The 13135-nt window shown below is 39.6% G+C and overlaps 1 protein-coding gene across 5 annotated transcripts in view; it reads left to right on the forward strand.

The window, feature by feature from the left end:
* Nucleotides 1-13135, forward strand: part of LOC309367507 (uncharacterized protein) — a 48135-nt gene that overhangs the window by 30941 nt on the left and 4059 nt on the right. For 3 of the 5 annotated variants that reach the window (XM_081906902.1, XM_081906898.1, XM_081906899.1), the window contains 4 exons: nucleotides 5712-5777; nucleotides 9747-9812; nucleotides 10602-10643; nucleotides 13028-13128. In XM_081906902.1, coding sequence (XP_081763028.1) covers nucleotides 5712-5777; nucleotides 9747-9812; nucleotides 10602-10643; nucleotides 13028-13128 — 275 coding nt within the window. The remainder of the gene's footprint in view (nucleotides 1-5711; nucleotides 5778-9746; nucleotides 9813-10601; nucleotides 10644-13027; nucleotides 13129-13135) is intronic. The other 2 variants (XM_081906900.1, XM_081906901.1) reach the window with 2 other exon arrangements.

Genomic DNA, 13135 nt, shown 5'->3' on the forward strand with positions numbered 1-13135 from the left:
AAATCCTGGGGAGCTGCTATAAATAACGCTGACCCTAGAGAGACAAATGGTCTTACTCGCTGTAAGGCAGCTTCCTATCTAGCCAAGGCGAGTAAACCAAAGGAGGCCAAGCGATTCTATGAACTGCTCCACCTTTATATTTTCAACAACTGGAATCATCATCATAATAAATCTTTTAATTCGGTTTGTTTCTGAAATTGTGGCTTTCTGATATGTGCTGAATTCGGCATCTTGACATTGCTCATTTTTGAAAGAATTTATTCTTTACCAATAACTGTAGAGGAAGAAAATAAACAGAGTAAGCATTGCAAATAAAGTGAGTTTTTTTCATTTAGGAAACAAACCATTCTTTCCCATGTATGCCAAATAATATTCAACTTCTAAAGTTGCTCTTTTGCTTCTCTTTTCATTCTACATGTGTTTGAGTTGTTAGACTCCTACTAAGGGGCTTAGAAGCTCAGTGGCAATGCTAGTAGCTAATTTTGGCAAGTCTTAGCCATTGACTACAGGCTGGCTGCTGTTGGAAATGTAATGTTTTATTAAGTGCAGCCTGATTTGACCCAGCAAAGCCTTTCTTATTCTGGGCAAAAGCTGGACATAGAGAGCTCCTACACCTGCAGAATCTTCTCCACCTACTGCAGTATTTGGTACTGCTTCGCAACAAGCAGTGAAAATGTTCACTTACTGGAACCAATGACTTGTAACCAGGTCTCAATAACTATTACACCAATGGATGTCTCTCTCACCCAAACTGATTCTCCTCAAATCCCTGTTGACCCCAGCCATTTATGCACATTATAGACAAAGGAGGCTGAGGAAATCTTCTCTCCCCAAGTCGTTTTAGGGTTATTTACTGTATGTGTGTATACCTGTTTTGTCATTTTCCCTCTTAATCCAAGTACAGTTAGCCCCTCTTCCTCCTCTCATTCAGAAATATTATTCTTGAGAAATCTGGCCAATATAGCACAATAAATCTGGTGCAAGTCTGAGCTTAGTTTGCATTTTGGAGCCTATTTTCTATTCTTTCCTATGTGGTTCACCATCCGAGCCTGTGGGACTGGCTTTTAAAAGCTATAGCACTCATTCAAATGTCAACACACTCTTGCCCAGTTTTTGAATTTGGTTTCTGCTACTTGTATGATCAATTTGTAGGTTGTAGTTAGAGTGATGGACCCGGGTTCAAATCTCCACTAGCTATGAACCTCATTGGGTAATTTTGGATCAATCACTGTCTCTTAGTCTAACAGGATTGCTGTGAAGATAAAATGGGGAGGAGGGCATCCACGCTCACTGCTTTCAGCTCACTGGAGGAAAGGCAGGATGTAAATGTAATAATAATAATAATACTTTGTTCAAAAAGACAGAAAAGAATAGGTGTCTATATCTATTATTATATTCAGAGCATCTGTTGTGTTCCATATTGCACTGTCATTTGCTGAAGTGCAAAGTAATTGTTAATTAGATGGTTAAGTAGATCCCAGCTAACCTGTACATTTCAAGTCCTAGACCGTGTCAGTTGCTCACATATCTAGGTAGCTAACTAGATACACAAACACACACAAACTGTGGAAGAGTAGTTACACTGAGAAGTTTAAATCAAGTGCCAAAAATCCATCTAAACAACTTTAATAAAAAAATATTTAAACTGGTGAAGTGTAGATGGGAACTGGGAGCATCCTCGGTTTTGTCTGCCTTGTGACCTAGGGCCTGAACATTTAGTTGTGAAGGCATCACTAATGATGTGCTAGTTCTCAAGGATGTATCAGAGTGCTGCAGCTAACACCCGATAATATCGCTCACTCCAGTGCTGGCACACTTTGACTGCTTAGTGCAAGAATCCTAACTAAAACAAAACAAGTGGTCGTCTTCTCATAAGTATCATATCCACTCACCTCTAGAAACAAAAGAGCAAGCAGTGCCTTTAGATATTTGATTTGGTTTTGTGGGCTTGCTTTTGTCTTGACCGTTGGCATTCTTTTGTAATTTTGAAATGAGGTTTGGTTAGTTTTGGACTCCTCCTTTTATAAAAACCTTTCACTGTATATGATGTATAGAGCCATATTCCTTTCTTGCTGGATCAAAGCTGTGCTGTCTTTGTACCCAGTTCTTCATTGTCCTGTTGTTCGGAACAATGATTCTACTGGAAATGGTGTAGGGGAGACTAGATTTGATCATTTACTATGCCACTGATTTCTTACCTCCAAATTCATACATTATAGATTGTTGTTGTTGTTAATTGTCCACCCTTCATGGTGAAGGCTTTACCCTAAGGTCCCAGCATGGGTTATAACACTAAAAAAACCATAATTAAAAACTGTTTAAAACAACAATTTAAATCCTTTCTTGCAACTCTGCTAATATTCTTGTTGTGTTCTTCAAGGAGACTGATAAGATCTGGTATGAATTTTCTTAAATGACCTCCTTTTGTTCTTCTCCTGGCTCCCATTACAAATGAGTTCACCTTGCCCCCTTCTGTGTCTTCACGTCCATCTCTTCCTGTGTTATTCTCCCCCTAACCACGGGTTATTAAGCTGTATTATTAAAGTGGCTTTTTAAGCCAGGATCCCTGGTTCAAATGTAACACCAAGCTGAGATTCTTTAAAAGAACTAAACTCATCAGAAGTCCTCCCCGGCAGGGTGGAGGAAAGTATATGAGCCCAACTTTTGACTTGGGTTCATTGGTGTTCATTCACATCGTGCTGAGCTATGCTTTTTGTATAACTGGGCCAGTATCAACTTTCAACTAGCTTTTTCTCTAACATTTTCTTTAGCTCTTGCTTCATGTCTCCCTCTCCTTGAAGGAGTCCAAGTATTTCAGCATCTATTCTTCTTCTTCCCCTCTGTTCTGGGAGGTCTATTCTAACTCTGTTTTTTCATCTCATTCTGTGTAAGATAAGGTTAGCGTAAGCTAAAACTAGGCCTCTGTCTCCGTGTCTCCAGCTTTCTCAACATTTTCTCTTGAATGGCTTACCATAATCTCAGTTTGAATTTAGACAATAATACATCCCTCCTTATACTTTTCCATCACTACTCCAAATATCACCATTCCCCAGTCTTCCAAATAAACACAACTCCGGGAACCCATTGATGCATCCTTCTTTCTTTTCCTGTCTGTCCTTGTCCAGTGTTGCCATTTCTTCAAAATTCTAAAACTTTTCTTCTTTTTCTTTTGCATCTGTTGCAAAAACAAAACTTTTTTTTTAAAAAAACTCTTCATTCTTCGGCCATCTCTTACCTGAACAGTTACCATCTTCATTTTCACATTTATCAGATATTGGTGGGTTGGTGGGGTTTTTTTTTTAATTAATTCAATTATTATTTATTATTATTATTATTAATACCCCGCCCATCTGGCTGAGTTTCCCCAGCCACTTTGGGCGGCTCCCAATCGAGTGTTAAAAACAATACAGCATTAATTTAAATTACATGCATCACAACATGATGAGCTTGGGTTGTTGTGCATAGGTTTTGTGTAACTTCTGGGTTTCTTTTAACTCTTATTTGTAGAATGTGAGGTGGGGAGGTAGAAGGAAGGGATGGAATATGGGATGCTTCTCAAAGAGAAGTTTATTGTTTGTAGAACAACAGTAAAATAGATGGCCAACATGTGGCACACACTCAGGAAGACTAATATCCCATCCTCTCTTTGTTCAGCTGTCTTGTGCTTAAACTAAACAATCTGCTGTAACAAAGATGTTTGCCATGGTTCTTGCATGCGTGCAGAGTCAGGATACAGCAGTCTTGTGACTTAGGAGTTGTAACAGGAAACCTAGACTTGCGGACTTCATTCGTGAAACATTTTCCAATAAAGTTGTTTTTTGCAACTCAGGAGAAATTTGTTTAAAAATTCAACTAGTTCCCCTGAGTTACAATTGTGGCATCACGGTTTGGGATGGTATAAGCAAGTCAGGAACAAACTAGCTGCACATGTCAGCCTTTTTGCAAAATTTGATACTGCCCTGATTTGTTTATAGCAGTAGTAATAATATAAGTTTGCATGGCATTCATTAACTGAAAAGAAAACCAATCTGTGATAGTCACACATGCAATAAAATCTTTGTTTTGAAACCTTAATTTTTCTCGCAGTCTTGCTCAGTTTATTCTTTCTGTCTCACTTACGATCGCTGCCCTGATTTCACGGAAGTGCAAAGAGACCTATCCAATTGGCCTTGCCCCTTGTTAGCCATATTCACATATATGCTGCAGCCATGTGGGAGCCACCATGGGAAAGTGGCCGCCATGTGAATCGTGGGTTGTGTGAAGAGGGCTAATACATCTCGCCACATATCTCATCCTTCCTCATGTTCTGTAGGAAACGCTGAAAGAAAATGCACGACTCTCTTTCACTTCCTTTGTTCCTGTTTCCTTCTAACGTTTTCCCAAGGCTCTGGGAAGTTCGGATGCTTTATTCCCAATACTTAACACCTGGGCCTTTCACTTTTGTGCATTTTTACACCAAATATCCAGAATATTAATAAAGTGATGAAAAAGTGTAGTTTCTACATGGCAATTACCAGGTAACATTTCCCTCCATCAACTGGAAGAGTGCTTAAAGCAACAAACTGGAAGTGGGGGAACTGGCACGTAGCAGAAGTGTTGGTAATAGCACTGGGCTAGGATAGGTGCTACAGCCATTTTATCACCTCGAGCCGATCGCCACTCTGATCCAATTACTGCTCACGTGGGCCGATTTCTCCTAGTTGTTTGGGCTAGCAGCAGTCAACACTGGAATTCCCACTGCCTCCATAGAGATTGTGAATTGTTGGGTTCTATTAGTCACATGTCCTGAAATAACCAATACTCCCCCCCCATATCTATCAATTTAGTTTGACTGTTTTCATTTGCACCAGGGCTAATTCAAATTTCTATTAAAACACATCACTTTTCCAGGCAGAGTTTGATATATATATATATTTGCACTATGAACAAGAAGAGCTAATTTATCTGATTTTTTTTAATCCCACCGTTCTTTCTGGTCATTTCATATTTTTTATTGCCTTCTATAGTTTGCTATGGAAAGGTGAATCCTAGTCACAGTTATAAATATAGGAATCCATTTGAAAATGTATCTTGAACACAGAGTCTGTGTAAGTCCTGTGTATAAATCTCTCCCCCAACATCCTTAGATGGGAAAATAGAGTAAAATCACTGGCATATAAGAACTCAGGTTTCATTCACTGGAAAAGTAAGATCTAGTAAATATTATTATTGTTCACTTTATTTTAGTATGCTGCTTCATATTTTAGAAAATCTCAGAGTGGTTGACATTACAGCAAAAAAATAACATTACATAAAAATACAAATTCAGCTGCTAATCATCATTATCCACATTTTTAATAATATAATTAAGTAGTAAATATCTAAACAATGTACATAAGTCCATATATTTTTATGCTATAGAAACAGGTGTTCCTTGACTGGTCTAACGTGTTACAAGGTTTAGGATTATATTAATGAAAAATAAGATTTATCCCTATTTATTGATGAATAGAGTCTTCATTCTTCCCCGTCTGCCTTTTCAGCTAAATAAGTTAAACAATAACCATAAATCGGTGTTGTTCTCTGTTTTGGTTATTTGTAGTTTTCAGCTTTGAGGCAGGTAAAATTTTAAAATACTATGCATTTAATAAATTCATCATAAAATTGTGAATTCTGTGTGTGTGCTGAGCAACAGAAATCCAGCATTTGATTCCCGTCTTATTTTCATACAGAGTACAGATTCTTTGTTGCCGTCTGTTGACACCTGCCAGTCTCCAGCTTTTCATGAGAGGAAACAGGTAAAGACCCAGCAAGAAACTGAACAGATGTTTTCAATGGTAGGTGAGAAAACCTCAGGCCTTCCTGTCCTTTAAAAAGATTAGATTAGAACAGGTGAGTTATACTTCTGGTGCTCTTACAATTATTCTCCTGGCATTGCAAAACAGTTCAGTAGCTTGCGTGGGAACTGTGTTCAAAATACTCCATTACTCTGACAACAAATGCACAGTTTTGTGACATATTTGGTACATAGAAAGTACCAGATTATAGTCTGAGCAGCAATTCCCTCTGTCCGCCAGACATTTTTTAAAAAAATATTCTGTCAAAAACTGTAATTCACTGAGGACTACTGCTTTTGTCAGAATTCCATCTAGAGCCTGTTTCTTATGTTCTTTATTTAGGGCTTCCTGTCTCTAAGAAATTCCACAATTTTATCAGATCAACATTGCCCTCATTTCCCATCAGTTGACATTGTAGCTGATGACATATGCAACGTGCTCCCATAGCAGCACAAGGGAAGGGGGCATCTGAGAAAAGGTTACATACCTTGCTCCCACATTGCCATTTGCGTGCTGCTATTGGAGTATGAATGCATCCATGTGAAATGAAATAGGATGAACCAACAACTATAAATGTTTTTGGGTGCAATCCTATTGTTTCTAGGAGGGCACCCCAAGGGCCATAGGATTTTGCAGAACTCCCTTTCTGCCAGCAGAAGGAGCTCCAGAGGGGGACACCTTGTTGCAACTACTAAAACCTTAGCAGCTGTCCCTCCTCCACTGCTGGCAGGAGGAGGAAATAAGGCTATTGGGAAGGTGGGGCCTTGGAGTCCATTGGATTCAAAGCTCTCCTCCCAACACATCCTAGGACAGGTTGAAATCCTCTAGCCTGCTCTGTAATTAAGGTAAATCTTAAATATGGTATGGCTTGTGCTAGTTTGAATTTTCCCTTGTTCTCATCAGGCTTTGTTTGCAAATATTGTTTAGTAGCCAGTTGGCCTACACATTTCTTTCTTAATCCTTTTTTGGTAAATTGATGACCTGAGAGGGTGTGGAACTCCATCTTTCCCAGTGTCGTTGTCTGATCGCCTAGAGTCAATTCCTACTCACCCAAGGTGAGCAGGAAAAGGACTTTGTATACAAGCCTGCATTAGCCATGCAAATATTTCTTTTATGATCCATAGATTTTAATAGCTCTTGCTAATCCGTTGTAATGATTATTGATACCTGTTTTGAAATAACCGCCAGAAGTGGCTTGTTGAATAACATTCCATGCCAAAATAATTTCTTAATAAAGAAGACGTAATTATTTCATTTTATTACATAACTGACCAAAAGAAAGGAGTTATTTTAGTAGCTTAGACTGCATGCGAGGCTTAACTTTTTGCACCATTTGGCAGAGAGGTATGAGATTTTGTTTCTCACAAGTCAACATTACCATTTAGCTGCTCAAACAGAGAATAAGATCATTACTTATTTCTAGTGGATGGGTAAATACGGGTAAGTCTGGCAGTCAAGGAGAACTGCCAGAGCAATGACTCATGATAATATTTTCCTCTTTTTTCTGAGAATCCCATTTTCAATATCTCACAGAAAGGAGATGTGGAGCCAACATATAATCTGCCCTGTAGCCTCTCTTGCTTCCCTTCTCTTTGCTGTGTGGTCAGAGCCTTGACATTAATGCCATTCCTGGTGGAGCCGTTTTCATAATTTAGTTGTATACCTTTTTTCAAACATTCAATGGATTATCAAATAGAATATAAAATACAAAATTCCATTCCAAGCAAGGCTAGCTGGCACAGAAAATTTATATGCACACCAGTTTTTACTTATTCCCTCTGTCTGAAGCACTGGGTGCCTAGTTTTATTTCCTGCATACATATGGAGAGAGAGAGAGAGAGAGAGAGAGAGAGAGAGACATAAACACACACACACACACACACACACACACAAACCCTATTTTTCTCTTGGTTTTTTTTTTTAAAGACTGTATTCTGAAATAATATGTTCTGGTGATAACACTATTACCAAAACATTTTTAAGTCACTGGTTTTTCATTCACTTCAGTGCAGTTCAGAGGAGTGCACACTCAAGATGACAGAGGGTCTTTTTCTTTTTTTAATTTGCCACTGACTCATAGCACGTAGCAGTTGCGGTAAAATCAGAACTACTTTTCCACTGGGAATTAAATGTGAGCAGACCGATTCAGCTAAAGCTAATGGTTATTGTGAATCATTGAAAGCCTTCTAAGTTAGTTCCTCTGGCTTTAGTAAGGCCTTCAGTATAATTCCACACATTAACTTGGAAGTAACTATTTTCAGTGGGTCTTACTGCATAGTAAACACGTTACAACTTCATTCAGCCTTAGTCACAACTAACTTTATTTGGATTGTAGGAGAGTTGTGTTAGGTCTTCAGAAGAATAGATTTTTGCCTGCCTCCATGGCTGCTTCCAGCAGACAGTGACGCCAGCCTAAACAACTTGGAGTTATCATTTGATTTAGACATTTGCAAGGTGAAGTTAACGGGAAAGTAAAAGTCTTCGCTGTTGTGTGACTCCACTTCTATGTCTAATTAGAGTCTCAAAGCATTTTAAAAAGCCATATAAGGTGAATCATCTCAGTAAACAGCCCTTGACGTGAAAAACCAACACCTTTGCGGTGGGGAGGATACCTTTGCAAACAAAGAAAGGTGGCTTTCTGCAGTCAGCCCTTTTCTCTAGCAGCACAGCATGGGGTGACGGAAAAATCATTAACAGGCTCATCCTGCACTTTTCCCTTTTCCACACCTGCATACCACCATCCCCAATGCTGTAGCTTTATGGGCCATGAGGAGGCAGATTTGCCGCCATGAAACTCGGGAGCAAGCTGACAGCTGCAGAACAGCAGACACTAAAATGTAAAGGAGAGGAAGGGGAGAGATCACCTTTGAAGTCTACCAAAAGAAAAAGGGAAAACAGAAGGACTTTGACCATTTCTTTTTTTAATTATCTGTCTCAGGTACATTAAGATATGAGCCACTAGGGCAGGGTTTGTTTTGTTTTGAAATACGCATGTTACAGTTATGCGTGGATTCATAAGACCCTTCAAAATTAAAATTAAAATGTGCATTTAAAAATTATCATAGACTAGTGAGGGAAATGAGCCTTTTGAGCTAAAAACAGGTTGCATCATGGGGTGAAAATAGCAGCTGGGGGATTTTTGACAGGAAAGTGGATCAGGAGCAGGGCTCTGCAGCTGTATATCCTTCGGAATAAAAGTGAACGTATTGAATACATTTTTAAAAAAACACAGGATTAAAGCAATGTGTAGCTTGGTCTGTAGACGTCTGAATATTTTCAACTCCTATCCTGGGTGATAATTAATTTACCTTCTTTCCCTCCCACCCCATCACTTTGAATAATGTCACAGAAGTAGATAATAGTTGCAGTGCATTAACCTGAAATTATGAGTCACACACCTCAATAAGAAAGACTGCCTTATCAATGAACTCAAGGTTGGCCAATATTAAGATGTCTTATTTCCATGGGTGCCCTCTATTGGTTTACTGCAGAAAAGCATTCACCAATAATTATTGAATAGTTACAGATAGGTAGCCGTGTTGGTCTGCCATAGTCAAAACAACAAAAATTCCTTACTGGAAGGAATTTTTTTTGTTTTAATTATTGAATAGACAGCTTCAAATATTCTTGAATGCTGCCGGAAGTCAAGTGATTTACTGTTTTATTCCACAAGAGTAATTACTTTCGTGTACTGCCTTGCCTAACAGTTTATCTTTCTTACATCTTCATAGACTTTAATGGCTTTTTAATAATAATAATTTAAAAAAACAACCGTCGGCAGAACCGAAGAAACAGCTGTGTTTATTTGTCACAGAGCAAAAACAGAAAAGAAAAATGGATCATATGGTTGCCTTTGTAATCTCTTTTTTGTGGTGGGGGTGTTTCCCCCTTGCTTACAGGTGGGTTTCTCCCCCAATTTTCCTCCCACAGTTGCTGCTTTCTTGGCTTTCTGAAGTGCAGAAAAGACTTGGAGAGCCATCTAGGACTCAGCAGGTGGTGAGTTCTTTCCTGTAATCTTTATCAGGCTTGCCCCATCCCACCTCTGTCTTCAGAGGAAGATAGTAGTAATAGTTGTTGTTGTTGTTTTGAGGTGGGGGGGGGAGACACGGGTTAGTGGGGGAAGTCCTATTTATTCTCTGTCTGGAGAAGCCAGAGTGTTACAGTATGGAGGAGAATTTCCGAAGAGTCAAGCTCAAGCTGAGGCCCAAAGGAGAAGAAAGGGAAGCCTTTATTATGATAATAGCGATGAGCTGGGTAAAAAGAGCTCTCACAATGGGGCTAGGCTACTGTGCCTTCAGCTGCTTCCTGCTAGGAAGATTCACAAGTCTCCTTTACATAGGATGATTAGAGAACTACAAAGTCAAGGGGGGTGGTGGGTTTCACTCTCTTATCTGGAGCCCATCCAGCTTAACAGTTCTGATTCTCCAAGACTGCTGCTTTTATCAGCCCAGCCTGTGAGGTTATATTAAATGATAAATGTTTGGCACTCAATATAGTGTCATTTACTCTCCCAACCCCCTCCCCCTAAAATCATGGGTCAGATACCAAAAAGCAAACAAAGCCCTTTGCACTACAATTGATTTTGGTGGGACTTTATTTAACAGCAGCAAAACTAGGACGCAGGCATTGATACTGTTTAGTTTGCCTAATTGTCCATGCACCCTTCATTGTAAAGAGGGGTGAGGGGAATTAGTTAATTTTGGGGAAGTTTGCTCCTTAACCATGCCAGGGGTGGGTCAACATTGCCTTTCTTTCAAAAGGTTCCCCTCTTGCATTTTCCTCCAGGATACTCAGCCTCCTCCTAAAGGTGTAATCAGGCTTCCTAATCAGTTATGTAGATAGAGAGCAGGTTTGGGGCTGCCTCCCATTTAGGACTATAAATATCGGCTTACATTGATTACCTTTTCCTGTAGGTCTTTCTTTTGAAACCCTTTTATATTATTACTGTTTCATCGTTTAGATGATTTCAGACCGCAATGTTTCCCAAGGAATAAGAATCGAGCATCATATGTATTGTTATATAAGCATGTGGGTCACAATAATAGATTAATATTGTCCCTGCATATCAGCTCAAAGTCTTGCAGTGATTTCTGCATTAATGGATTCATTGGATTTTATGCAGTGAGAGTGAGAGACAACAGTTCTTCCTCTTTAAGTCGTTGAAAAGTATAGCAGATGTTTTGTTTTGGCCAATTTTTCCTGTTGAAATTCAACTGGACGGACAAAGTGGGCCTTTCAATCATACAAGGACAGAATAAGATTTCTGAAATTTTTGGTAGAGGGTAGAAAACTATTGCATTTTAAAGTAATATACATATGACATACCTGTCTTTATTATTTTGCTATTCAGGTCAATAAAAATGTTAAGTAGTATGGTAAAATACATTGACTATCTTGCACACGGTCACACTTGGTGGGTGCCACTGAATGAATGAAAGTCTTCAATGGAGGTCTGAAGTTTTGAAAAGGAAGCTACTTCAGCCAAACCCTGTTCTGTTAGTACGCCACTGACATCTTACAGTGCCATCTTAACCACGTCCACTCAGTCGCATTGAATCCAATGTTTCTCGCTCCCAGGTTACTGGGGTTACAACTGCAGCCTTAAATAAGTTTTGAATAGGAAGTTATCTTAGGCCCTTTGTAGTGGTATTGCTTTAACAAGAACATTATTTAGTATAATAATGAAATAGCACTTGAGAATGTTCAAAACACATCACGTTCATTATCTTGCATTCCTTACAAAACTGCCCTGAGAGTTTGGTTGAGATGAGAACCAAGGCTGATAAATGGTGGTTGACCTTTGGCTTTCTAGTCAGTTGGAATTGGGCCAAAGTTGTGATATGCTTTAAGCATATTCTAGAATCTAGACTTGGTCAGTATCTTTGTAGACCAAACGTTGATGTTATCCCAAGTGCTTCATCAGCCTACATGTTAAACAGAGAAATTGGCTGGGGAGGGGGGGCAAGAAAGAGAAATGCAATTAAGCGTCTCAAAACTTCCCAGCCCCACAATTTACACTGGGGATAAAAGAAAGTACTCTTCATTTTATCCATTTCCATTGCCTCAAGGAGGTGATGTTTATCTGCACAGAGTTCCTGACTAAGGAAAGTTTTGTTCCTGAGAAAAGCTTGCAATACAATTAAGGATGAGATGAAGGAGCCAAGCCGTGAATGATCTACGAACAATTTATTCTGGAGTACTGCTGACATTGGTGGCTTTACTGTACATATGGTTGTAGAGCACATATATTTATAGATAGAATTGGACTTTGCCCATGAATGCAGCTGTAAGTTGTATGCCTGCTGCTATGCTCACTTTGGGTTGTGTCAAATGCTGCTGTTCCGCTCATGCAAGAAACTCCCACTTGTGCGATGGGACTTCCCCTCTCTCTCCACCACCAGCTCCACACATGTCCTCAAAATCTTCTCCACAAGGTTGGAGAACCCTCCAGATTTTGGGAGCACACAGGGGGAGGAGAGGAAGGGGAAGTCTTGATGTGTAAGTAGAACTCTGCTGAGGCAGCTCTGCATACAACCCTGTGACTCTCCCCCGCTTTCTTTCTGAAAGCTGCACCCCCCCCCTCCTCAATACTTCAAGGTCTCCATACAGGTCATCCCTCCAGGACATAACATCTCAGTAGTACTGAAGCAGGCTGCAACCACGGTGTCACTTTCTGTCGGTGGCCAGTGATGATATTCCCATTCTTGTGGTGCTTTCCAGCATTTGTAAATACTTTTAGCATTCCTCTCCTTTGCTTATCCCTGAGCTGATTGAGATGGAACAGAGCCTTCAAAGCTCATTCACCTAACACCATTCTACATGTAGCACCAAGTGAACAAGCCCTGAAGGATCATTGGGCTCACATGCTCTCTTCTTCTCCCTTTGCACACTATATTTCTCTCCTTCCTTTCCTGGTTTATGTCACACCATAGTCCATAATTCCATTGGAACTGGCAAACTCTGGAAACTGCTTCACAGAGACAATTCTCATGCATTCCTTATGTCATCCATTAAGTAAGGCTGAGGCTCCAAAAAATGAATGTGCAGATTGTTGGGATGTGATTACATGCTAGGAGATGATATATTTATTAGATATTTTCCTTCCTTCCTCATGTTTGTGAGTTCAGCAGAGTGCCACCCCTTTGCAGCTTAAAGGGAAAGCTTAGATAGGCTAGTGTATAAGCTCTAACATGCTTTTTTATTATTACTGACAGAAGAAAACATGCAAACAAAATCGGAAATATGAACAGCAACTTCACTCATTGCACCATATATATTATTTTTCTCTTCTTAACATGGCATTATCCAGGAGGTGAGTT

The sequence above is a fragment of the Podarcis melisellensis genome (genome assembly GCF_964234715.1).
Source record: "Podarcis melisellensis genome assembly, chromosome: 3".
Taxonomy (NCBI): Eukaryota; Metazoa; Chordata; class Lepidosauria; order Squamata; family Lacertidae; genus Podarcis; species Podarcis melisellensis.